This window comes from Vipera berus, assembly GCF_964194415.1.
Source record: "Vipera berus genome assembly, chromosome: 3".
NCBI lineage: Eukaryota > Metazoa > Chordata > Lepidosauria > Squamata > Viperidae > Vipera > Vipera berus.
This window is the reverse complement of record NC_138204.1, coordinates 80,420,959-80,448,218: the sequence shown is the minus strand read 5'-3', so window position 1 is coordinate 80,448,218 and position 27,260 is coordinate 80,420,959. Positions and strand designations below refer to the sequence as shown.

The 27,260-nt window shown below is 41.3% G+C and overlaps 1 protein-coding gene across 3 annotated transcripts in view; it reads left to right on the top strand.

Moving 5' to 3' along the window:
* The window catches only part of SSX2IP (SSX family member 2 interacting protein), a 31,840-nt gene extending 12,441 nt beyond the window's left edge, over positions 1-19,399 (top strand). The window contains exons 6-14 of one of the 3 annotated variants that reach the window (XM_081322401.1): positions 1,066-1,201; positions 1,797-1,872; positions 1,955-2,132; positions 4,732-4,882; positions 7,027-7,163; positions 9,060-9,185; positions 11,142-11,253; positions 15,468-15,588; positions 18,942-19,399. In XM_081322401.1, coding sequence (XP_081178527.1) covers positions 1,066-1,201; positions 1,797-1,872; positions 1,955-2,132; positions 4,732-4,882; positions 7,027-7,163; positions 9,060-9,185; positions 11,142-11,253; positions 15,468-15,588; positions 18,942-19,113 — 1,209 coding nt within the window. In that variant the 3' untranslated portion in view covers positions 19,114-19,399. Of the gene's footprint in view, positions 1-1,065; positions 1,202-1,796; positions 1,873-1,954; positions 2,133-4,731; positions 4,883-7,026; positions 7,164-9,011; positions 9,186-11,141; positions 11,254-15,467; positions 15,589-18,941 lie in introns of all 3 variants that reach the window. The other 2 variants (XM_081322400.1, XM_081322402.1) reach the window with 2 other exon arrangements.
* Positions 19,400-27,260: the final 7,861 nt, after the last annotated feature.

Sequence of the window (27,260 nt, the reverse complement as noted above, 5' to 3'; positions counted from 1 at the left end):
AGCAGTGGGCTAATCCCTCCTTAAGTAACACCAGCTGCCTGCAATTAGTGCAGGTTCGAGTCCCACCAGGCTCAAGGTTGACTCAGCCTTCCATCCTTCCGAGGTAGGTAAAATGAGGACCCAGATTGTTGGGGGCAATAAGCTGACTTTGTAATAATGCCTCTTGGGGAGGCCGAAAGCCCTAATAAATAGGCATATACATAGAATGAAGGCTATTGCTAAGCACATTGATTTGTGCTTTAGATTGTAAGCCACCCTGAGTCTTTGGAGAAGGGCAGGATATAAATGGGAATAAAATAAAATAAATTAAATCATATGTGAATGGAAACAAGTTATTTCTGTTAAATGGACAAGCAGCTATGTACTTTGCCACTCTCAGATGTTTCAGAAACTGTCCCCGACTTTAGAAAGCAAGGCAACGTCAACAATTGAGGCGAAGTGCTTTATTTCCTGCAGAAAATTCTGCAAAGCATCTTTTGGGGGGATTTTACATGTCTATTTATTTCAATTTTGGCAAGAACAAGAAGGGGAAAAACCTGACAGCCTCTAATGTGTTCTGTGAAATGTTGCATCTGATATCTATCTGGAAGTGCAGAGGGATAGCAGCAAACATACAAATAAAAAGAATTCCAGTGTTCTTTCTATGGTCCTCAGACTTACCTAGGCGAAATATATGTGCAAGTTCCTCTAGCAAAACCTGCACCTGTTTAATTTTATATAGTTGTTCTTTAGGAGCTCAGTTATTGGCAAGATGGAAGCATTGTGACTGATGTGTCTTTATTTTGGGGGAAAGAGCAGGATCAACAGTTCAAAGAATCAAGAACAGAAAAATCCTTGTAGTTATCCTTCTGAAAGTACGAGAATGGAGACATTCTTGATCATTACAAATAGTTTCCTGATCTGAAGCAGCCTACAAGAGTTACTGAAATTATCCTATCTTGATGACACTCTTAAAGAATTATTATTATCTCTTAGTGGATATTTTTGTGGCTAGACCTCTGATATAAATGTGAATTGCTTGGGGTTTCTAAACCATGCACTTTTCTTTAAATGTATGTATTTTAGACCCAGAAGCTACAGAATATTGTGTCAAGTCGAGCATCCCAATATAATCATGATATGAAGAGGAAAGAACGAGAATATAACAAGCTAAAAGAGCGGTTTCATCAACTCCTGATGAGTAAAAAGGATAAAAAAATAGGTATAATCATTTATTATGGTAAAAATGGTGATACGGATGTTTGCTTCTGCTTCATATTTTAATGTGATGTTGAGTGATCTGTTAAAAGCATGCAAAGAGTAGCAAAAATACACTGATGGATAAAAGATGGGAAACTTCTTTGGGAATGTGTGCCAAAGAAGTTATTTATCATTAAGGACAAATAGGTATACAGAACAAAATGCATGATAAATCCCAGCCAACAGTAGATCCTATAGTATCTTAGATGCTGTGGGTTAGCTTGATTCTAAACCTAATTCCTCTAAAACAAAATGGGATCTGGCGCTTTACATTTACTTATTTATCCATCTATTTACTCATAATATCACTGTGTGTAGAAATATATTTCTAAATGAAATAGCATTGGCTTTGTTTAAAAAAAGCTTGATCCTATGAAACAGATAGAGGAAGCTTCTGAGAAGGCGAGAAATGAAAGTATTTACAGAGGAGATGCGATTTTGGTTTAATTTTGGATTACAAATTTAGCAGTAAATCAGCTCAGCTCTTCCTCGTGACAAGTTAATTTTTATTAAAGATCTTTAAGACATTGTTTTTTTAAATTCTTTTCTTGTTATAGCTATCGATATTTTAAATTATGTCGGCAGAATTGATGGCAAGAGAGGTGCCTGGAGAACTGGGAAAACTGAAGCTAAGTGAGTTGGCCAGTAAAATGTTCTTTTTTTTGCTTGCTACTGTATTTCATATTAAGTTACTTTAAGAGGTTTTTTTTTTCAGAAATGAAGAAGAAATGTTCAAAACTCTCTTAAATGAGTACGAACAGCGCCAGAAACAGCTCCTAGTTGAAAATGCTGAACTGAAAAAGTTACTTCAACAAATGAAAAAGGAGATAATTTCTTTGCTACCATCACAGAAGCAGATGCCTAAAGAGAAGGTTGAAGATAGCACTGGGCCTGTAAGTGTGTGTGAAGCATATGCTTAAAATAAAATTGTGCGTTGCTAAATCTTGTGCATAGGTAGTCCTCCACTTAACAACAGTTCATTTAGTGACCGTTCGAAGTTACAATGTCACTGAAAAAAGTGATTTATGACCAGTTTTCATACGACCATTGCAGCATACCCATGATCATGTGATCAAAATGTGCATGCTTGATAACTGGTTATCACAGGGGTAGGCAACCTTGGCTCTTTTATGACTCGTGGACTTCAACTCCCAGAAATCCTGAGCCAGCCATGCTGAGGGGAAAGGGAGAGGTTTCCAAGCTGAGCCATGCTGGCTCAGGAATTCTGGGAGTTGAAGTCCACGAGTCATGAAAGAGCTAAGGTTACCCCTGGGTTATCATATTTATGGGATCATGTGATGACCTTTTGGGACCTTCTGACAAGCAAAGTCAATGGGGAAGCCAGATTCACTTAACAGTTGTGTTACTAACGTAACCACTGCAGCGATTCCCTTAACAGCTGTGGCAAGAAAGATCATAAAATGAAGCAAAATTCATTTAACAACAGTCTCACTTAGCAACAGAAATTTTGGGCTCAGTTATGGTCGTAAGCCAGAGACCACCTGTACTTCTGTCATCTGTTAATTTTGCTTTGTTTTTAAAGGGGGAGAATTGAATTCACTGGTTGTATTTTATTATTTATTATTAATTCCATTTGTATCCCGCCCTTCTCCGAAGACTCAGGGCGGCTTACAAGCTTAGCAGTAGCCTTCATTCTATGTATATGCCTGCTTATTAGGGCTTTCACACACCCCCTCAAGCGGCATTATTACAAAGTCAGCTTAATTGCCCCCAACAATCTGGGTCCTCATTTGACCTACCTCGGAAGGATGGAAGGCTGAGTCAACCTTGACTTTTGGGCACATCTGAAGCTTTTCGGGATTTTACGTACCACTTTTTTGGAACAAAACCATTGAAGATAAAACTTAAGTATAAACATAAAATATTTAATGTATGATATTTAAATATAATTATTAAAATATAAAGAAATACCCTAAGAATTATCAAATCAAATCAACCTCCATTATGGTCAAAGATCAGCATAAGGAGGGTGGGCTACAAGGAATTTAAAGGCATTAAAAAAATGCAAAAATAAAATTACGTAGAAAGGTAAAAAAATGTAAAAAGAGGGATAAAAACATTGTTCTTTAGATCGTATAAATTTTTCATTTAAGAACAACAGTAATAAAACACCCACCTCGTGTGATTTTAAGTTCCACAATTGATAAGTTCAAGTCCCCATATGTTGTAAGCTTCATAAAATGTTTTCTATATCGAATCCTCTATCTTTGACACAGGATATGTATGTGAGCCAGAGCATTATGATTGATTGCTATTTCTATTTTGGACTTTTTTTCCCCCTTGTGGGCTATCTATAGTCAACTCTCAAGTTGGACAACTATAGAAATTCTTTAATAAATAATATGGAATGTTTTTCCCCCCCCCCGATGCAAACATAAGAGAGGAATAGAAAAGTTTTAATATTGTTTCCATTCAAGAGACCATTGCTCTTTTAAGAGGAAAGAATATAAACCAGTTACACTCTTAGAATTCTGGGTAGTTTCATAATAGATGTTTTCCAAACTTTATATTATTTTGTAACATTTCCCTTTTTATTATCCATTACACAGATGTAAGGTTAGTCTTGTGTTGGAGATACTGAACTAGTAACAATTGTGGTTCATAGATAACTTGCTCTGGATGGACAAATTATTCTAATCTGGGGAACTTGGATCTTGTTTCAAAGGTGCTTTGTTTTTCTGCCTGTGATCCTTTCCATCATGTTAATACATCTGTTGATTACCTTTAGTCTCTTTCAGTATATTATGCAGGATAGGAATGCAGTGTTATTACATCTTTACTCAGGAGGTGGAGGTAGTACTTTTCTTTGACCTAAAGAACAACGTTATTATAGACATGATGCCAGACTCTAGGACAATCTGCTGTAACTAGTGAATTCATGTACATTCTGTAATTAATGTAGGTTTTTAAAAGACATTCGCCCAATATAGTTGATCTCAGTTTATGAGTACTAAAACATTTTATAAATAATCAGTTCTGAATGTTTCGTGGTTAGAAAACAAAGGTTAAAAATCAACTCTTCTGGTGCTTAATTTGTAAGAATATGGTGATAGACTAGGACACAAGTGGTTTTTTGTTTTTTTTTAGGAAATACTGATTCTAGTATTATTAGAGGAATCAAATGATAGGTGATAGTTGTGCCATATGAAGAATACCCATAGATAGCCAAGAAAAGGAGATTTCCCAAGATTGTAATTGATTTAATATGTAAATATACAGATATATTAATATTAAAATATATTTATAATTTTAATTTACATATTTTTGAAGTTAACGGTAGTATTCTAAATAAAAATGCATACAGTAAATACCCCTAACAAAATGCAAATGAAATCAGTAGAATTATCTTAACATCAGGGAATAAAACTTTTATTGGAATGAAGAGTTTTGGACTTTCTTGCATTTAAAGATGCATTTTTAAAGTGCATATTTATATTTATTTATTTTATATATATATATATCTGTTTTCAGATGCTGTCAGACTTGGAGGAAGACTCTGGAGAAGCAAATAAAGAAGGCATGTGGGAACTTTCTTGTGAAACAGTGCGTGAACAGCTTGCTAATAGCATTCGAAAACAGTGGAGAATGCTGAAAAATCATGTCGAAAATCTGGATAACCAAGGTGACATCTATTTTCCCTACAACATTTACTTGATTTCTGTTTAGGCAGATGGCTAATATAGTTTGATCTGGATTCTGTGATCACCAAAAATGGCTTTAGCCATAGGAACATAATATATTAGCGTAATAAAAATTGTGGAAGAAAATTGTGTTTCAGATAGCAACAATATAGTTATAAAATATTATTAAAGTAGAAAAATCATGAAACACAATATGTATTTACTGTATTCTTAAGCCTATAGTGAATTTTCTGTTTTAAACACTTTTATTTTGAGAAATTACTTCCTTTCATAATTATTTATTTTGACAACAATCTTCCCATTATCTTCTTTCCAAAGAATTCATGTCAGTCAGCTTGACACTAAATATGACAACCATGAATTAGGAAAAAATGCAAAGAAATAATATAACTTTAAAGAAATAATATAACTTTAAGATTATAATATATAATATAATATAATAATATTATAATATAACTTTAAGATTATTGTAATTTTGATTTAAATATAAGTATAGTGCATGCTTATGTTTTTTCCTATTTGATCTCTGTGAATGATTAAGGTTTGGCTTTGCTTAACATTTCACAGAAATTACCCTTTTTATAGCTGGAAGTCCTTAATGAAGCCATCGATATTAGCGCATATTTTTTTATTCCTTTGTTCTCTAGGCCACGGGTCCCCAATCTGTGGGCTGCGACCCACTACTGGGCTGTGGCCTACTGGACACCAGGCCGTGGAACAGGCTGGCCAGTGTACGCACGTATGTGCTCGTACTCACCCCCAACTCACGCTAGCACCGCTCCTACGCAAATGGGGTGCCATATGGTGAAAACGGGGCGGTACCAGTGAGTGTCACATGGGTGCTAGCACCGCCTTGTTTGCGTTGCACATAGTCCTGTTTGCGTACGTGTACACACGAAAAAATGCTTCCCCCTCCCATTCCCTCTGGTCTGCCAGCTGAGAAAGGTTGCAGACCTCTGCTCTAGACAATCATGTCTGATTCTACTCTTTTAAGACAAAGCCTTATCCATTATTTTTGGGGGTAGTTTTACATAATTACTTTCAAACAGCCCTGTTAATCTAAAGCAGGGCTTTTCAACCAGTGGTACGGGTACCACCTGTGGTACATTGGCACCTGGCAGGTGGTACGTGGCCATCCTAGAAAAGTGGTAGCGGGGGAGAGGAATGAGCTGAAGCAGCGTCAGCCTGAGCGAGAGACGGCTGGAGCTGCAGGGCTGTCAGGCTCAGCGGAAGCTCCAGAATCAGCGCTGCTTTCTAGCTGATCGGCACTTTTTCGGGGCTATCAGGGCTTCTGATATCTCAACAATGTGATCATAATTTCCAGTAGTCCCTGCCTTCTTCTCACAAGCAAAGTTATGGGAAAGCTGGCAAGAAATTGGAAGTTGTGGTCATGTGAGGTCCTTGCTTAATGACCCAGGAGATCCTCACATAATGACAATTGGGACTCCCAGAACTGCCATCAGTAAGTGTGTGACATTGCACTGTGCAACCATGTTTCTTAGCAATGGCAATTCCAGTTCCAATTGCTGTCATAACCCAAGGACTGCCTGTACCTGTACCTTAGCCTCTACCTGACTACAACCAATGGCATGACAAAGTAGCAATAATGCTGTGCAGAGAATAATATCATTTGCCTGCAAGCAAGAACGACTTGCAATAATAATTGAGGCTAAAATTTCCGCTGCTAAGCAAGACACTTGTTAAGTGACTTTTGTCTCATTTTGCGATCTTTCTTGCTGTAGTTGTTAAGTGAATCACCGCAGTAAAGTTAGTAACGCAGTTGTCTGGCTTCCCCACTGACTTTGTAAAAGGTCATCCTCTGATCCTGGGACACTGCAGCTGTCATAAATACAAGCCAGTTGCCAAGCGTCTGAATTTTTGTCAGGTGACCACGGAGGGCTGTAATTGTTGAAACTGGTCATAAGTCCCTTTTTACAGCGCCCCTGTAACTTTGGTTACTAATTGATGGTTGTAAATCGAGGACTGTCTATACTACATATCAAAGAAGGCCCATGTCACAGCTGGTAAATGTGCAATATACCGTATAAATAACCAGTTAATTGAACATAGTATGCAGTGCAAAGAAATGCACCAAAAATAATCGAGCACTTTTTCAAATGTGTAGTATCGCATGTGTATTCTGGCTCTCCGAGTGATAAAGATACAATCTCACGGCATGAGCATGAATCGGAAGTTGAAGGACTACAGCTGGAAATTCAACAGTGCAAGGAGATGATAAAAACTCAACAGCAGCTTTTGCAGGTAAGCATTCAAATATGGACCAGTGTCAGAATCCATTTATATCACATTCATAAACATCCCCCCCCATGGATTCTGCCATCTCCCGAGGAAGGAGGAGCGCATGTGGATTCAGCCTGCCTTAGGTTATTTCAAAGAGCAAGGGAAACCTTTTGAACTGGGGGAACAAAAGGGAGGGTTAGGGAAGAAGGCATCTGGCCTGTGTCTCCATTTGAATCTGTAAAGGAAGAAGGCAATAACCATAAAGATTTGAAGTTCCCTTTTTCCCACGAAAGGGATGACATGAAGTAAAATTATGGGGGGCTGACCAAATGGGGTTGAGGGAAGGAGGGTTGAACCGGGAACTCTTTATAAAGTTTCAATTTGTAAAACAATACCAAGTCCTGTCTTGTATTTGCACAACCAAGCATGTCCTAGTAAAAATTCCTTTTGGACTAGAACTGACTCCGAGAGTTTTTGTTTTCCTAAGACATGGATTGGGGTGGGTCCTGACAACCAGTTTCAAAAAAGAGATGAAATTTATGAGAAGAATAAAAGGAGCTCATCGGACCAAACTCCTGCTCGTTGCTAGTTGTACAAATGGAAGAAAACCATATCTTAAGAACTGGCATAGCAGTGATCTTCAAAACTTGTTTAACATTCTAAATATTTAATTGGCTTTGATATATTGATGAAGAAAGGAACACTGCATGAATCATCCACTTCTGTCTTCTTTGCATTGCTTGGAACTAGGCTAGTGTTAACATTTTTTCATATTTGCTGTAAGGAGAACAATGAGCGGTGTGGTGGCCCAATGGTGAAGACGCTCGCCTTCCACTTAGAAGGTTGAGAGTTCAATCCTAGATAGTGGCAAATGTTTCTCTCTCCTAGGGTGCAAAGGAAAAAAAATCTGCTGTGAACTCTGTGTGGCATCAGGAAGCACATCCGGCCAGTAAATGCTCAAACGCCCCAACTCTATCCCGAATTAAGGGATTACAGAGCTGTAAAAAGGGAGCTGTAAGGAGAACGGTGTTCACATAGAGCAGGGGTGTCAAACTGCCAGTCTGCGGGCCGGTTGCATCATACAGAGGCCAGGCCCACCCCAGCTCCGGCAATGCAAAAAAAAAGTCACGACACATGGCAACACATCATGTGATGTGGCGACTTTAACACCTGTGATGTAGAGGTTTGGCTTATTTAGTAATTTAGTTTTTGGATTGCCCTCTCCATTTATCTAGCCTAGTTCCAAGCAATGCAAAGAAGACAGAAGTGGATGATTATCTTAGGGAGCACCTGCTGCCAGCATCAATTTCCCATCGTCCTGTGCGCTCCCACAGGGAGGGCCTCCTTAGGGTACCGCTGGTCAGTGAGTGCCGGCGGGTGATCCCCAGGGGAAGGGCGTTCTCTGTGGGTGCGCCTGCCCTGTGGAACGATTTGCCTGTGGAACTCCAGACCGCCCCCGACCTTCTTTCGTTTCGCCGGGACCTAAAAACTTGGTTATTTGATTTATCTGGCCTGGACTGAGGGGTTTTAATTTTTAAACTTTTAAACTTTGGGCTACTAATTGTTATTTAATCTTATTTTAATTCTATTTTAACTCTTATTTTGTCTTTTAACTTTGCCCTGTAAACCGCCCTGAGTCCTTCGGGAATAGGGCGGTATATAAAACTAATTAAATAAATAAATAAATACATTTTATATATTCTTCTGACTTCTGGCTTAATGTGATACATTTTGCTTTGTTCCAGTTAGGTTTTTAATGTTATTTGATTTAACTTTTTTCTGGCAACTAATGATAATTTGATTGTGGCCAGAGAGGTAGCTTTCCAATGACCTCTTTTGAATTTTCCGTACTTCACATTCTGTCTGCAGCAGCAGCTAACTGCACCCTGTGATGATGATACCAATATGTTGCTACAGGATTGTTACTTGCTGGAAGAAAAAGAGAGACTCAAGGAAGAATGGAAGTTGTTCAGAGAACAAAAGAAGAACTTTGAGAAAGAGCGCAAAAGCTTTACTGAAGCAGCTATTAGATTAGGACTGGAGGTACTCAGTAGTTCTTTGTTTCACAAAACTGGAGATTAACCATTTTTTAGGCCACGAGAGACCAAGAATTATGCCCACAAATGCAGAAGGCTTTGTTTTTACTTTACTCATGTTTCATATGGGGAATCATTGAAAAATTCAAAAGGACTATTTATAACGGCATGTGCACTTTTTTACTTAAAGATCGTCCCATTGTCATTGCATACAAGGCTGTTTTGAAAAGTCTGAATCTTTCATTTTCAGCCATACAACTCAAGTGCCAAAGTCACCACAATTCTATAAACTTCAGGATTAGTTTATCATCTTATTAATTGGTGGCATGCTGTTGAACCTCCCCTGAAGGAGCTGGTTCCCAATTTAGGAGTCCTTCCTGATCTATAGCTGCCACTGGATTCACACATAGCAACTGTGATGAGGAGCTGCTCCAGAGCTGGTTAGATTTGACAATAGTTATCTGTGTTGAGTGATAAACCCTTCTTGACTACTGCATGCTTTCTATATGGGGGCTACTCCTTGAAGGTGGTCCAAAAGTTGCAGTTGATGAAAATTAAGCAAGTAAACTGCGAAGTAGTAGAAAGGACAGCAAGCGCATGGTATCTAGAAAAAGATCTGCCCTGGTTACTAGACATTTGCCAGGCACAATTTGCACTATTGATGTGGAAATGGGATCTTCCCCTAATCTACTAACCACCTTCAAAATGGGAGACCCCTGGCCCCAAGCCAGATGGCAAAGCCAGGTTTTTCAGGCTCTTTTGGAAGGCCAAGAGGGTGAGGGTGGATCTCACCTTGAGGGCCACAATGTTTCGGCAGGCAGGGGCCACGGCATGGAACTGGTGGTCCTTCTCTCCCTGTCTCTGGGGAGCTCTCCACAGAAGCGTAGAGAGAAGGATTTTGGTTACTGAGATCCAAGCGTGCTGGAAATGTAAGGGCCCTCTTTTATCCTGCTCCCAGAGATATGAGAGCGTCCTCTTGGCATGGGGCAGTTGTTTGCAACCTTCCAGGCTATAAAGTGCTCTTTCTGGGACCTGTAATTTCGAACCAGGCTAAGCAACTGCTCATTAAGCAAGTATTGATAGGTTTTTGTTTTGTTTTTTGCATTTTTTTGTTTATTTGTGTAACAAACAAACATTAAGTCAATAGCGGTCTACATCACATTGCGAAGAGGAGATAAAATTGTCCCATTACATATAAGAAAATAGCCACAAAGAAAGAAGAAATTCTTACATATAACAAGTAATAAAGTTCAATTAACAACTCTCTTTGACATCCAGTTGTACCATTGACTCCAAGATAAATAATATTCTGTGTCCCCTCGTCCCCTTAACATCAGTAAGCCGATCTGATTCCGCACAGTTCATTATTTTCTGAATTATTACTTGGTCGGGTGGGCTAACATCCCTCTTCCAACATTGGGCCCACACCAATCTTGCAGCAGTGGTTATATGTAACAGCAGGTACCATGCAGTTCTATTTATATTTTGTGGTCTTATCCCCAATAAAAATACCTCAGGACACAATTGTATATGGTATCCCAACATCTCAATTAGCCATTTCTGAATTTTCTTCCAGAATTTCATAGCCTCTCGACAGGTCCACCATTGGTGGAAATATGTGCCTTCTTTGACCCCACATTTCCAACAAGTTGGGGATGTTCCCAGAAACATTTTGGCGAGCCTGGCTGGCGGTAAATGCCAATGATATACCATTTTATATATATTTTCTTTATATGCTATTGACCGTGTTAACTTAATATTCTTAGTCCAAATTTCGCTCCACCTCTCAGTATAAGTATTGATAGGTTTTATTACCTACCAGAGTAGAAAATGAAGCACAGTATAAAATAAATGATACACTACCAAATACAAAAGAATTTGCCAAAATAATTTTTGCGTCATTTTTGAAGCTGACATTAAATACATAACATTCCTTGTAATTTTATATTTTCTCTTGATGCAGAGGAAGGCATTTGAGGAAGACCGTGGAGTTTGGCTGAAGCAACAGTTCTTAAATATGACTGCTGATCAAAATAAGGCTGACCGGATGAAAGCACAGAATGCTTTCCTTGGAAGTAAGACTTTTATATATGTTTTATCAAGTTTAGTTTCTCCTTGATATCTCAAATACTACTTTGTTGGTATAAATCACTGGTGATGCCCAAATAGAAGGTTGAAGCCACCCAAAGATGCATGCCAGCTTATCTTTCTGGTGTGGCCAAATTTGTCCAGAATGGTATGGGGTCTCCTGCTTGAGCACGGGGTTGGACTAGAAGACCTTTAAGATCCTTTCCAATTCTGATTTTCTATATTCAACAGGATGACTTGTGGGGGAAGAAACTTTCTCATTCCTCTACTATTAGTCTAAACAAAAGCTATGCCAACAACATTGAGAAACAGACATTCTGATCTCAGCTAGTCAGTGGTCAAAATTTGGTGATTAGTGGCCAGTGGGAACCAGACTGCTTCTACTTAACAGCAGAAACCAATCTGTTTCATATGATTTAGTGGAACGTGTTGATCTTCTAGCCACCCAAAAATTAAATTAACTGACACTCCTCAGAGCTTTACAACTTGTTTAGTCTTGGTCCTTTATGTGATAATTCTTACATTCTGTACATCTACATTTGAGGCCGAATAAGTAATTGTAAACGGATTTTATTTTTTTCTGTTTAAGACAATTGTCCAAAAATTGGTTAATGTGGAATTTAATATTCCACACAACTATATGTCATTTCTAGGGGAAGTTCAAGGGATTTCTGAAAATAAGTCTTCCACGCAAGAAGTGATCTCATATATTTCAGATACAGTGTTTCCAAGCCAGACATCTTATCTATCTAAATTTAGCACATCTCGTAGTTGTTTTTTTATCATTTATTAGATTTGCATGCTGCCTATTTCGTCTAGAGCAGTGGCCCCTAACCTTTGTGGCTTGGCAGCCCGGCAGGCAAAGGGAAAACGGCCCTTGCAAGTGGTGAACTGGTGCACAGGCATGTGAACAACTCGCACAAGTGGTGGGCCGGTGTGCACCTGCATGAGCACGCAGTTTGTATGAGTTGAGCTGTGTGTGCTGCGCTGGCCTGCTGCTCGGGTGGGCCTGTTACAAATAGGTCACAGCCTGGTAGTGGGTTGGCGGTTGGGGACTTCTGGTCTAGAGGCCACTTATAAGTAGAGTATTGTCTTTAGACATATCACTAGTATAAATTTTTATGTTTTATAGCAGGGGTCCCCAACCCCTGGGCCGTGGACCAGTAGTGGGCCGTGGCATGCCAGCAACCGGGCTGCACAAACAAGTGAAGCCCCATCTGTGGAATACAGGCAGCACACAAAACTATACCCCCTTAGGGTCCATGGAAAAACGTAACTCCACGTAACCGGTCCCTGGTGCCCAACAGGTTGGGGACCTCTGTTTTATAGAGCAGATTCCTGCTATATCCCCAAAGGCATGCCTGACTGCTCTTTCAGGTATCTCCTTAAGTACGCATACCAACTCCAAAAATTCTGAAGGTTTGTATGTACATTCAGTTGCTGTCTAATAACTACAGCAGCTTTAAAGACTATGATTGCATACCCAGAGTCAATCAGAAAAAGGTAATGAATGTATTATAGCAGGGTGTTATGTAGTTGTATTGGCTCCCATAACTTCCAAACAATCCAAATCTAGATATTGTTGGGCAATATATAGATTGTTAACTACAGCAATGTTTTGCAACCTTTTTTTGCCCATGGCCACCACCTAAGCTTGCTTTTCATTTGTGGCTTCCTAGGTCCCATTACTGGTAAATAAAATTTATTAGATTTCTGTGCCATCCATCTTGTTTATAGATTGTCACTTGGCTTGAAACTATAAGAAAGGCAGTATTTGCAGTATGATCACTTAGCTTTTCTGTAGCCCCCTTGCACATGCCATAGTCCCCTGTTGCATATTTTTCATCTGTGGCCGTTTTTCACCTGTTGAAATATCTTAGGGACACCATATGGTCCTGGTTCGAGGACTGCTGAATTAGTGGATGTGTACTATTTCTGGGTGTATGTAATAAGGCTTATAGGTGGCTAATTTAGGATTAAGGAAACTAATTAGCAGCTGTGGTGGCCTCCAATATTTGAAGGCTTTTGCTGAAAGTTGCTAATGAATGAGGCTTGAAAGGTATATCTCTCTGGTCGCTTGTTTTTGAAGTTTGTGGTGTTTTAGTAAAGCCACCAGTTCTCAAATTTGGCTTGCTGTATTTTTGTGAATATGCATAACATATACCAAGTTTATGTTATCCTCATTTCCTAAAACAGTGATGGTGAACCTTTTAGAGACTCAGTGCCCAAACTGCAACCCAAAACCTACTTATATATTGTCGGGTGCCTGGTGGGCGTGGCCCATTGGTGGGTGTGGCCCATTGGGTAGGCGTGGCCGATTGGGTAGGCATGGCTGTGGTAGTAATGGCAGACTAGGTGGGACTAAAAAGTTCAATCAATTCCAACTTTGCGAGTGCTCTGCATGCCACAGGTTCGCCACCACGGTCCTATGACTTTCTGCAAAATTCAGTTATGGGAAATGAAGATTATGTCCTGAGGTTTGGGGTATATTTTTTTGTCTGTGACTCCCATCTAGAAAGATAAGATGATTAGATAAAATTATGTTACTTGCGTCCTTGATGAATTCGGTCTCCCTTCTGTTCTCAGCTGAAAGTCTCTGGGATTTACTGCTTACAGCTGCAGCTACTATCTGCAGTTCTGAGCTACAGCTTCTTCTCTTCCATTGTACTTTTCCCGTATTGTGAACACATTGCATAGTGCTAATGGCAGATGGCCTTCCTAGTTGTTCGTTACCTTTTCAATACATGTATTTTGTTCTTTGGTTTATTTTACTTATTATCGTCCTCTATTGTGCTTCTAAAGTATGTGCTTAAATGAATTCTAGCATGCATTCTGGTAGATTGGGTATTTTGATTCCAGAGTACTCCAAGCTAGCTGAATACCAGCCAGGACACATATCTGTGTAAGTTCTCCCCTTTTCCAGGGTGGTTGGTGGTACTGTAGAAGAAAATCAGTGGCCAAGGTGAATTTATTTTATAAGTTTCATAAGATGAGGATATGTTGCTAATAAGAAAACAAAAGAGGTTGACCTACGTAGAGTGGAATGACCATATCACTATACCACAAGCTTTAGCTTTATAAACAAATAAAGAGGGGGAACCCCTTCAAACAAAATGGAACTCTTGGCCACTGTTTAAAGCATAAAGTAAATGCAATCCCCATTATTTTCTCAATCTGACCCAATGAATTTTCAAAGATTTTTAATTTAAAAAATAATTTAAAACAACAACAGAACATTTGTCAGCTTGGAAATCTGTCTCTAGAATCAGATTGAAAGAAAAGGAATAGACTTAGCTGTGATTTATTGATTTCTGTTGTAAACTTCCCAACAATCACCTCTCTGGAGACTATACAAATCCATTACACTTTCTATACAATCAGGTGATATAAAAAGCAACACAGGGAAATAATGTTTATAATATCAGCAATAATAATACGAATCACAACAAATTGTGATTCAGCGTCTGCCTGTGGTTCTGGCAGCTGAGTCGGATGATTCTGAAGAGGAGGAGGAGGAGGGGTTTGGAGAGCCTTTGGTATCAGAGGAAGGTTCTGATGCACTGCAGAACTCTCAGCCTGGCCCCTCCCATCTTCTTCCTCCTCAGACTCAGCCATGTGAGCATGAGGGATTGGAAGAAGACGATCCACAGCCGGCTCTGTTCAGGGACGCTAGGAGCAGGAGGCAATTTAGCAGAACAGAACAGAGGAAAGCAATGAGGCAACTCAGGAGAAGGCAATGAGAAGCCACGCCTTGGGACTGCTGATAAAAGGGGAATGTGTGGGAGGTGCTGGTTGCTGAAGGCAACCGTTTGAAGATCTTCTGCTAGAGTCCTGGTCTGTTATTCTTGTTTAACTCTTGTTTAACCTTTTCGTTTAAGTCTTGTTTGAACTTTTTGTTTAACTTTTGTTTGAACTCTGTAAATAAATTTGGTTGGGTTTTTTCCAGCCTGTTGATTATAAAAAGGGGTTGTCCCTGACATTCAAATAGGGCCGGTCGTAGGCTGGAACAAAATACAAATATGGCACAAATAGTAAAGCTAGTAGCAACTGACTAAAGAATTAATAATTGTAAAAAACAGTTTTAAAATATCATGGAGAATTAAATAAAATACAGAATTTTCCCTTGGTACTGAAAAAAAAGTGGTGCTGGCCTTTTAGGGAAGGACTGAGCCTTTTCTGAGAAACGGTGTTTGTCTTTCAGGTTCTGAATCAGATAATCCATTAACAAATGTCAGGTCGCACCAAAAGAAATTAAATCACTTGTCCAATGTACCCAAATTTTCAGATATTTATCAACCAACTCAGCATATTCTTGAGAACAGGTATGTAGGTTTTTTTTTTCTAATTTTCTTTTCCAACAACACAAAACATTAAACAGCTAAAATCAACGTGTTTGAATTGGGAGAAATTATAGTTAGCTGTTCAAAAAGATGGCAAAATAGTTCTTTTTCAGTATGACTTATTGGAATACCGTATATACTTGAGTATAAGCCGACTCGAGTATAAGCCGAGACCCCTAATTTTACCCCCAAAAACTGGAAAAAGTTCTTGACTCAAGTATAAGCCGAGGCTGGGATCCGCCGAGTGGCTTTCAGCACTGGAGAAAATGCAAAATCGCTCGAGACCAAACTCGAAGGAATCAGCTGCCGGTGGGAGCGAGGCGATCCGTGCGGTCCCGTGACAGCCAGTCGGGCAAGCAACGCGAAGAGCGGCAGGGCTTTATTTTTGCACCGTGGAGCTCCCCCTCCCCCTCCTCCCAAACTCCCCCTCTCTCCCCCTTCCCCCCACTTCCCAGAGCTGAATACAGGGTATTAACCGGCGGCGGAGGCTTGCAGAACGGCGGATCGAGCCTCTGTCGCCGGCGGCTGGATCCGAGCTCCGCAAGCCTCTGCCGCCGGCGGAGGCTGGATCCGTGCTCCACAAGCCTCTGCCGCCGGCTGGATCCGCGCCCTGCCGCCGGCAGAGGCTTGCGGAGCGCGGATCCAGCCTCCGCCGGCGGCAGAGGCTTGCGGAGCGCAGATCCAGTGGGGGGGAAAAGCCCTTTAGCAGGATTTGCCTGCATGCTGGCGGAGGCTGGATCCGCGCTCCGCAAGCCTCTGCCGCCAGCGGAGGCTGGATCCGTGCTCCACAAGCCTCTGCCGCCGGCTGGATCCGCGCCCTGCCGCCGGCAGAGGCTTGCGGAGCGCGGATCCAGCCTCCGCCGGCGGCAGAGGCTTGCGGAGCGCGGATCCAGTGGGGGGGAAAAGCCCTTTAGCAGGATTTGCCTGCATGCCGGCGGAGGCTGGATCCGCGCTCCGCAAGCCTCTGCCGCCGGCGGAGGCTGGATCCGTGCTCCACAAGCCTCTGCCGCTGGCTGGATCCGCACCCCGCAAGCCTCTGCCGCCGGCAGAGGCTTGCAGAGCGCGGATCCAGCCTCCGCCGGCGGCAGAGGCTTGCGGAGCGCGGATCCAGTGGGGGGGGAAAAGCCCTTTAGCAGGATTTGCCTACATGCCGGCGGAGGCTGGATCCGCGCTCCGCAAGCCTCTGCCGCCGGCGGAGGCTGGATCCGTGCTCCACAAGCCTCTGCCGCCGGCTGGATCCGCGCCCTGCCGCCGGCAGAGGCTTGCGGAGCGCGGATCCAGCCTCCGCCGGCGGCAGAGGCTTGCGGAGCGCGGATCCAGTGGGTGGGAAAAGCCCTTTAGCAGGATTTGCCTGCATGTCTCAAGTGCTACCTAATGTGCTTTCAGCCACAGTCGGCCACTCCACATTGTAATCACGAAGGTAGCTCTATAACGGAAAGGGAAGGGAAGGGAAGGAAAGGAAAGGAAAGGAAAGGAAAGGAAAGCCCACCATCTCTCCTCTGCCGCTCGCTCTCGCCGCTCCAGCCCTGGCGAGCCAAAGAGACGAAAGGCCCCGAGCGATAGGAAGGGGATCTCTGCCCTAGAGCGGGAGGGGGGAGGGAAAGGGGGGGGAGGAAAAGCCCGATCGCTTTGTGTTGAGCTGGTTCAGCTCAGCCGGACTAGGCGGGGCTGCGGCTCCCAGCTGATGCCGCTGCCGCCATCCAAGTCCGGCCGGCAAGAACTTTTTTTCTCCCCGCCCCGCAGTGACGAGTAAAGCGCGACTTACTTCCTCCTCCATGCCCACGTCGCCTTCTCGCCCAACAATCCCAAGTAAGGGGCGGCCTCAGAAAGGGGCTCTAACTTTCCCCTACCGCTCGAACTTATCTTGGAGAGGAAGGCAAAATCGGGAGAGGGAAGAAGAGCGAGGACTGGAGCAGCGCTTGCCCGGCTTCTCTCCCCTGCAGGGAGCGGCGGGGTCGGTTCCGCCTCCACCATGTTCTCTCTCGAGAGCCTTGTCCCACCCGCAAAACGCCAGCGCCGCCGCCGCCCCCTTCCTAGCCAGCCCTCAGCCGCTTCACAAGCACCCGTTGCCGGCCCAGTTCTATCAGACCCGCGCGGTGCCGCACGTACTCCGTTTACACGGCCCCCGTACTTCCCCCACACGTCCCTTCTCCCGCCTCCTTCCCATAACGGCCTCTACCTACCGGACGGCGCCTCAGCTCCCCGTGTCCGCCGCCACCGCCACCCTGACCAAACCCTCTCTGCCTGCGCGTGGCCTCCCTCCCTCCCTCCCTCCTTCCTCTCTGTCTCTAGCTGGGCGAGGCTTCCAGCCGTCGCCGTGACGCTGCACGCCCAGCTTCTCTCTGATTTCCCTGGCCCAATCCAGTGATGCTTGAGAGGAAAAAAAAAGCGAGCGGGCGGGCGAGGGGGGGAGGGAAAGGCAAGAATGACCGCTTTGTGTTACCTGCCATGAAACCAGTCCTTGCAGGCATCGCACTCTATCATGAAGCGGGTTACATCGTAGGGCAGCCAGGCAGCGGAAAAAAGCAGGCAGGCAGGGCGCGGAGGTCCGGAGACCTGCCGACGTTTGGGGAGGTTTGGGGAGGTGCGCGCGCACCTCCCCAAACCTCCCCAAACTTCGGCAGGTCTCCGGATGGCGGCGGCTTGGGAGAGGTGCGCGCGATCCCGGAAGCACCGAAGCCTCGGCCGCGCGCAAGTCCTCGGTAAGTTCTTTTTTTTTTTTGTTCACTGGAGTATAAGCCGAAGTGGATTTTTCAGCCCAAAAAGTGGGCTGAAAAATTCGGCTTATACTCAAGTATATACGGTAATTAGTTTTAAGAATTCAAGTGCTATTCAACTCTGCAGATTGGAGCCAAATACATGCAACCATCTCTTCTTAGGACTTCAATAAAATTATTGGTTCTGAGGCTGGTTTTGGAATTCTTTGGCATATGCCATTTTGTAAGTGTACACGTGTACAACATCAGCTATGGATGTCTTCTTGCACAGAGAGTTTTTTTAATTTTTGTAGCAGTAAAGATATAGAAGAAACTGGATCCTATGTTTATGTTGTTGAATATTGTTGGCAAACTATTTGGTTTGGGATGGATTAATGTTTTCATAAAGGGAGCAAGCTTTTATTTATCTTATCACTGTATTTGTACACAAACCATATTGCGAACCAGTAGCAGGTGCAGCAAACCCTGATGTCAAAATGATGTCCTTATGTACTTGGGTCCTGACATCTGAGAAAAATAGATAAGACATGATGTTATGATCCTAATTTTATCATTCCTTCCTCTTCTGCAAATGTTAAGACTAGTGCATTAATTTTCTTATTTTTTGTTTTCTCCCAGTTTGAGTACTTTTCTGGATAAATTACCTGAAGACCAAAAGACCAACCAGATTAAAAGTGAGCCATTAATGCTGCAGATGAAGGAAGCCAGCCCAGTGGCAGAAGACAGTGGGAACAACATAAATGGGCTACCATCAGATTTATGCACAGGGCACATCATTAATTCATCATAGCTTTTTGAATATTCTTGCTCTTTTTGTTTAAGCTGTTTCACCGATAATTTTTTTGAGTTTCACAAAACAGGATATTAATGAATGGAATTGATGGTGATAGCTGTTATGCTGTATGTGTGGCTTTTTAAGATTCCCTCTCTGCCTCCCAAAAAACGTTCCGGTATGCCCCATTTAGAGAGAAAGTATCTGCCCTTTTCTCAATATAAATAGTAAATCTTTATTCAGATTTATGTATATTATTATTACAGATGGTATGGTTGTTTAATTGAAGGAATGTGTGATTTTTTTTTTAAAAAAAGATGAAATGCTTCAGCATTTATATGTTTTCTTGCAAGCAAAAGTAGCACTTTTAGCAGTCAATTAGTTTATGATGAACTGGTCACTTGTATTTCAAGTGTAACTGGCATTTAAACTTTTTTTCTCTTAACTTGAATGTATAGTATATTATAGAGTAACATGGCGGGTTCTATATTTATTGTATAATTTTGGATTACCTCTTTTCATATATTTTAAACAAAAAGCAGGGCCTTAGCTTTCAAATGGATAAGATATGAAACATTGTGTGATAATGCCATAAAAATCTATGAAGCCCTACATTCCCCCAAACCATAGTATTTTACATGCCAACATAAACAATGCTTATGGATGAGGGTTTTTTAAAGATTATTTCAGGAAAACAAAACTTAATAGAAAAATGAAGTACTACAAAATATAGACAAGTGTATATGGGGGTACTTTTTTAGGGGAAGTCCTTATATTGTGGATACTGTACAGTGAATCAGAGATAAGCATTTTGTCTCTAATTTGTCAAAGTGTTCTTACTGGCCTTTGGAATTCAACAATCAGATAATATGTCATGTTCCTGATGTAAGAATTGTTGACGTGTCTATGCTTGAAGAGCCAATCTATATTTACTAGAATGGAGATACGCCAGATGATTTAAAAGATGATTGTAATATTTTTCCACTGCACAGTCTGAATGTAGATGAGGCATGCTTCAACTAAGCAAATCAGTCTTGAACCCCTCTGAAAATGTCACAAATTTTAAAGTGAAATAAATGTTACAATGTGTATTTCAGATTTAAGAGCCTTTTTTCCCCACTTCCAATTCACAGATAAGAGCAGACCCAATACCCATTTAGAAGTTCAGAGTAAAAAAGTTGACAGCAGTTTTTACAGTGCTTATGAGTTTACAGTGCTTTGCAACAAGTGTTGCAAAGCGGGTGATTGATCAAATGGTGTTTCGAATTAAGCCAAGCATTAAATGATGCACTTTGGAGCAAAATCTGAAACTTCATAGATACTCTGAAGGAGTCTAAACCAGACATGTCAAACACAAGGCCCGGGGGCCGGATCCGGCCCACAAAGTGGTTTCATGTGGCCCACGAAGCCATCCTGGAAACAGTGAGGGAACGGCCCCCACTGCCTTGACCCTGGCCCAGAGACCCTCCTTCTGCCAGAGACCCTCAGATCTGTCCCACTCCTGTCCAGGCCCCCATAGGCATCCTTGATGCGAATGATGTAGAACTGGCCACGCCCACCCAGTAGGCCATACGCACTCTAGCCATGCCCACCCAGTAGGCCACACCCACCCTGGCCATACCCACCCGGCCCCCTGAGGGCAACCGCAATGCTGATGTGGCCCTCAATGAAATTGAGTGTGACACCCCTGGTCTAAACTGACTGTAACTAAGTGGGAAAAAGATACTGGGGTGATATAACTCAGTAAAGATGTGAACTCAGCAGTAGAAAAAGTGACATTGAGTAGGGACTTCTAATCCAGAAATATACACAATTGATGCACAAAAGGGATTTGTGCAAAAGCCTGGGCTTTTTTTCTCATAGAACGCTCAGAACGGAGTTCCGGCACCTTTTTTTGGATGGAACCTTGTAGGGTAGGCAAAGCGGGCTGTATGACGTGTAAGTTCCGGCACCTTTTTTTTTTTTTTTACAAAAAAAGCACTGGCAAAAGCTATCCAAATTGCTGGTGCCATCTGTTTCTCAAGGAGCAGAGAAACTGCGCACCAGCTATGTATGGGGAAGTGGAAACCCACCCACCCCCCAAAAATAAAAATCTTTTCCATAAAAGGAAAATTAGGCCAAGGGATCCTAACTGCCATAGCCAGTCAAACTCAGTTGAAGCTTATTCTAACCCTAACCCTGACAATGGTGGAGGGCCAAAACAGGAGAAGAGGAAGGAGCACAGGAGCTTATAACCTATTACTACGAGAGGCCTTGCAATAGCCACAGCATGCAGACCAGACTTCCAAATGATCTGTTACAATTCCTGCTGTCACCAACATTGTTATCTGAGTGTGTAAGTCCTACAGAACACCAGGAGCAAGCATGCCCAGCTTACCCCCATCACTGATGTAAAAATGGACCCAGCCAGATTCAGCTCCTCGATTTAACAGCAGTTCATTTAGCGAACATTGAAAGTTACAATGTCACTGAAAAAAGTGACTTAATGGCTGTTTTTCACACGCCGTGGCAGCATCCCCAGGGTAACGTGATCAAAATTCAGATACTTGACAACTGACTCACATTTATGATGGTTGCGGTGTCCAGGAGTCATCTGATCACCTTTTGCAATCTGATAAGCAAAGCCAGTTGTTTCACGTAACAACTGTGTTACATAACAACTGCAGGGATTCACTTAACCGTGACGAGAAAAGTCATAAAATGAGGCAAAACTCAATAAATGTTTCACTTAGCAACATAAATTTTGGGCTCAATTGTGGTCGTACGTCAAGGACTACCTGTAATATAACTCACCAGCATGCAGAGGTGGACCATAGTCGGATCCATTACCACTGCAAAGATCTCAGTGGCCTGTGTCTGGCAACTGAGAAGCAACATGCTGGACTACGATTGACCTTGACCTGGTCCAGCCAGTTTGTTGTTACATTCTTAGCTCTTTCTCCACCCTTGCAAAGGAGAGATGGTTTGAAGGACATCTTCCAGGGATCAGATATTGTATCTTAAACCTTCAATGGGTTTAATTAAGCTAGTTATGGCAAGATGCAAGCAAATTTAATAAAACAAGTTACTAATATTGTGTGTTGTTTAAAAATAAATTTGTGTCTAAATTGTAACAAATACCTTGCAGTTTTAGGAAATTTGAGAAGATTCTGCCTAATATAAATATGGATCAGGAACAATTCTATTTGCTTCTAGATTAAATCACAGCAACCACCCAATAAAGAAAAAATAAATTAATAGCAATGCAACAAAGCAAATTGTCAAGCAGTAGAGACTTCTTCAAGCGTGATTAGCAAAAATGCATTCTATAATGGCATTTCTTACAGTGACATTTGATTTCTGTCACAAAGCTAAGAGGGGGGAAAAAGTGACTCACTAATAAATTATACCTGAAAGAAATAGAAATATTCTATTTGTCATTTGTTTATGACATTCACAGTTTCATGGAATATTTGGCAATATTTGACAATGAACAAAAGTAGATCCTTGATTGACTTGCCAGGTCAGTGAAAATTTCAATAAGGTCATACTCAGTTAATTAGTATCTAACAGTGAAATTGCAATGAAGAGTTGGCCCACCGAAAATAATCTGTATTTGTGGCTATGTGCAACATGCTGGACCCAGTTTAATTTAGTAATCATTATTTTCATAATCAATTTGCTCCGCTGCATTCAGTACAGCTAAAATATGAATTAATGACATTATTACATTTATAAATTAACCCTCACTCATCAAGTTTCAGGTTGATGAACCAAAAAGCAAAGTGCAATTAAAACTTACTATAAGGCCAAAGAACAGGAACTAATGTGATATAATATAAGCTGAGAATGGAATTGAAGTTAGAATAAAATAAATCATTAATATTCTTTAACATCTTTAACATTTATAAGGGCTGCCTAATAACCTTGTTCTCATAAAGAATAATAAAAATAAAATAACAGAAAGCAAGAAATTGCAGTAGAAATGATATATTTTTATTAAATTTTTTCTTAGCATAAAATACAAATAGAAATAAAGAGAAATAAAGAGAATGGAAAAAAAAGAGGAGGGGAAAACGATAAAGGCGATAAAATGAGGGAAGAGGATAAAAGAAAGAAACTAAAAGCAGCAACTTCCAACATTTTTGGTGCAATAAGATATGTAATAAAGTTATAGTATCAATTTTTTAGTTTTTTGTTTTGTTATAATTGTTAATACTGGGAGAGATATAGCTAGTTTCACCTCATGTCTAAAACTATATATTACAACAGGTGACTAGCGGCTTTGTTATAAATATCAAAGACTTTATGAGACCTGGCCAAAGGTTTTTATTTTTATTTTAATCCCATTTATATCCCGCCCTTCTCCGAAGACTCAGGGCGGCTTACAAGCTTAGCAGTAGCCTTCATTCTATGTATATGCCTGCTTATTAAAGGTAAAGGTAAAGGTTCCCCCGCAAATGCGTGCTAGTCGTTTCCAACTCTAGGGGCCGGTGCTCATCTCCGTTTCAAAGCCGAAGAGCCAGCGCTTGTCCGAGGACGTCTCCGTGGTCATGTGGCTGGCATGACTAGACTTCAAAGGCGCACGGAACGCTGTTACCTTCCCACTGGAGTGGTCCCTATTTTTCTACTTGCATTTTTACGTGCTTTCGAACTGCTAGGTTGGCAGAAGCTGGGACAAGTAACAGGCGCTCACTCTGTTACGCGGCACTCGGGATTCGACCCGCCAAACTGCCGACCTTCTGATCGACAAACTCAGCGTCCTAACCCACTGAGCCACCGCCTGCTTATTAGGGCTTATGAATTTCACTGGAATGCTACCACTAAAATGATTTTCCCCATCAGCCATCATCCTCAGATTACTTGGTGGTCAAATGGTAGTCCAATTGGGTTGAGATGGTTAAAGCAGGACTAGGACTAATTCTGTTCTTACATAATTCTTCAATCTTTTATTTCACTCACAGACCAAAATTAAAACATTGAAATAAAACAACAGACCAGAACAGACATAACACCATATTGTTGTTAGTGGTGAGTTTTAAGACAGGTGGCCAATTTCTGCCTAATTTTACAGATAGCAGAATTTAACTACATTCAAAGAAAACATATCATGCTGATTCAATAGTAAAAACTACACACACGAAATATCAGAATTTCCTGGATATTGCATCAAGTGAAAAGTAATGAGTCCATACATCTTCACAGAGGTACAGTATAACAGGTCATGTTCTAAGTATTCAGTGGCCCCTTGGGCATGGGGCACAATCTCAGCTCATATGGGGCTTTTTTGTATCTGCCTCCAGAATTGCTATGGTGAGAGCATCACCGCATGCTAGAGTTAGTGCCCTTTCAAAATATAGAAACAGATAATAATATAGCTTATTTCTGATTTATGGGGGCTACATAACTCTTGGCTTAACTTCAAGAACCTCTTGCAACTGACATGTAGATGTATACAGTGAGAACGATTAATCAGTGAAATAACTTGTCTCTGGAAGTTCTGCATATTTCATTATTGCAGGTTTTTCAAAAGAGGTTGGGCAGCCATTTGACCATAATGGTACAAGAGTTGGACTAGAAGGCTTCCACGGTCCTTTTCAACTCTATTATTCTATATTCTGCCATCTTTCCTTTTCTTAATGGTCTCCAGGAAAAGGAAGAAGATTATTTTTTTTGTTTTAGAAAGGGATATCATAAAATGTGACAGAAAACAATGGGGCTTGACTTTATTCTGACCTTACTGTAATCTCTGGTCATTAGTGCCTTAAAACAACTCATTCATAAAAAAGAGAGAGGAAAAAAAATCTTGTACCCGTTCTAAACACTTAAAAACTTAGTCACTTATAAATAGATCTCTTGTATAGAATCTAATCTGGACATATTATAAAATAGAATAAAAAGCAAAGAATTCTGCTTAGTAACTATCAGCCTGGTTTTTGTTTTCCTAAGATGACTTGTTTTAAGAAGAACAGAACGTTCTTATTGATCCATAGGTCAGCCTGAACCCGGCCTTCGGGAAATTTCTGGCTCATAGTCATTTCCATTTTAATCAGGTATTTATTTAGAAAGCTAGAGTATTTGCTGATCATTGCTGATATTTTCACTTTCAAATAAATTCTCTGGCCACTGTGACCTGCATCACAGGGCTATGTAACCTTGGCAAGTAGTGTTGCCAGAATGAAAAAATAATTTTAAAAAATATATTATAAATTAATATATTTTAATTTTTAGTCTTATGAATACTTATTTATCTTTCCCAGATCTTTATATTACTTGTCAGTATTTGCTTCTGGGTGTTCTTCAGAATGGTTGCCAAGATTTCAACAAAATGTGAAAAAAATATATTAAACATATTAAATAATATTTAATTTTTCATTTATCATACATTAAAGGATAATTTGGGGGGGAAATATTCAAAGTTTCTGGATCTCAGGTTTGATTTCATTTAAATCCTATCACAGACCCATAATTTCAAAACTTTCATGATTTTTACCCATTGCCCTGTACGGAATAACTAGGCTGGACCTGATGGAGGGGTCAAATGCATCATCATTCATGAGTTCCTTTGCACCTGCAAAAAATTTAACACCACTCCACCTTGAATTCCTCCTACTCTTATCTCCCACTAATTTCCCTTGGCCGCTAGTAGTTCAGGTTCATGTCAAGTGCCAGGAAAATCAGGAGATCCAGACAGTTCGAATGGATATAAAGATTTATTGTAAGTTTGAGCTTTTACAAGAATCTGAATTACTAGCAGACAAGGGAAATTAGTGGGAGATAAGAGTAGGAGGAATTCAAGGTGGGCTGGAGTTAGATCTCTTGTGGGCACGAAGAGACTCATGATCCCTCCCTCAGGCTAAGCATAGTCATTTCCTACATGCACCTTTCTTTCCTTTCTTTTGGATCCCTTAGTTATCTGACTGACTTCTTTAGCCATCTCTCCCCTCCTTTCAGCCTCTCTCAGTGACATGTGGCATTGAAGAAGAAGAGGAAGGGCCCAGTATAACAACTCTTAATCCTGGTTTTCTCTAGTTATCTGAAAATTACCAAATGAAGGATAACAACAACAACAACAACATCCTTCCAGAATATCTGTATATCATGATCTTCTTTTCTCTCTTTCTTTTACTAATTTAAGATCTCATAGATCCCTTTTCCAATGCTAAACATTTCCAGGCTCTCAATGTTTTTTTTTTAAACGGTTGGCTAAGTTTTTAGTTTGATAACTTGGAACTCAATTTCAAAAGTTGCCTGTATTTTGATGCTATTAACATATGATCACAACATCTAGGAATTAACAGTAATGAATACAAAAGTATTGTGAGAGTGTCTTTTGTGAGCTTACATGTAGATGCAATTAATTAATAGGTTAGATCAGGGCTTTTCAACCTTTTCACCCATTGTACCACTTTTAGAACATGGTAACATCTGACTACCACCAGTCGCCTAGCAAGGTGTCAAAAACTTGATGACTAAAAAAAAAGGAAAAAAGTGATGAAGTACAGGTAGTCCTTGACTTACAACAGTTCACTTAGTGACTGTTCAAAGTTACAATGGCACTGAAAAAGTGCCCCCCAAGCCACAGCCGAGCAAGACACCTACCTGCGCACCCGGCAGCGCTCTTCCTCCTGTCCAAGCTTTTCATTGTTGTGAGCATTTCTGTTGAGGATTGGCAGCGGGGGTGGGTGGGGTGGGTGTTTGGTTTTTATTCCCCCCGTCCGCCGGGCATTTGCAGCAGGTTTTAGTCACTTCACATGACCCTGAGACACTGTGACCATCATAAATATGAATCAGTTGCCAAGCATCTGAATGTAAATCACAAGACCCTGAGATGCTGCAATATTCCAGCCGATCGGCACTTCTTCTGGGCTCAGAAGCGCCAGGATCAGCGCCGAGCTCTAGCTGGAGCCTGGCGCTGATCCTGGCGCTTCCACTGAGCCCTGACAACCCTGTAGCTCCAGCCGTCTCTCGCTCAGGCTTGTGCAGTGCTGTCACCGGTTAGCTCATTCCCCGCCCCGGCTACCACTTTTCTAGGAGGGCCGCATACCACCTGCCAGATGCCAATGTACCATAGGTGGTACCCGTACCACTGGTTGAAAAGCCCTGGGTTAGATGCTATGAATTACTGTAGAACTGGGAAATCCCCATCACGATAATATTATCATACCACTGTTGGATCAGATTGT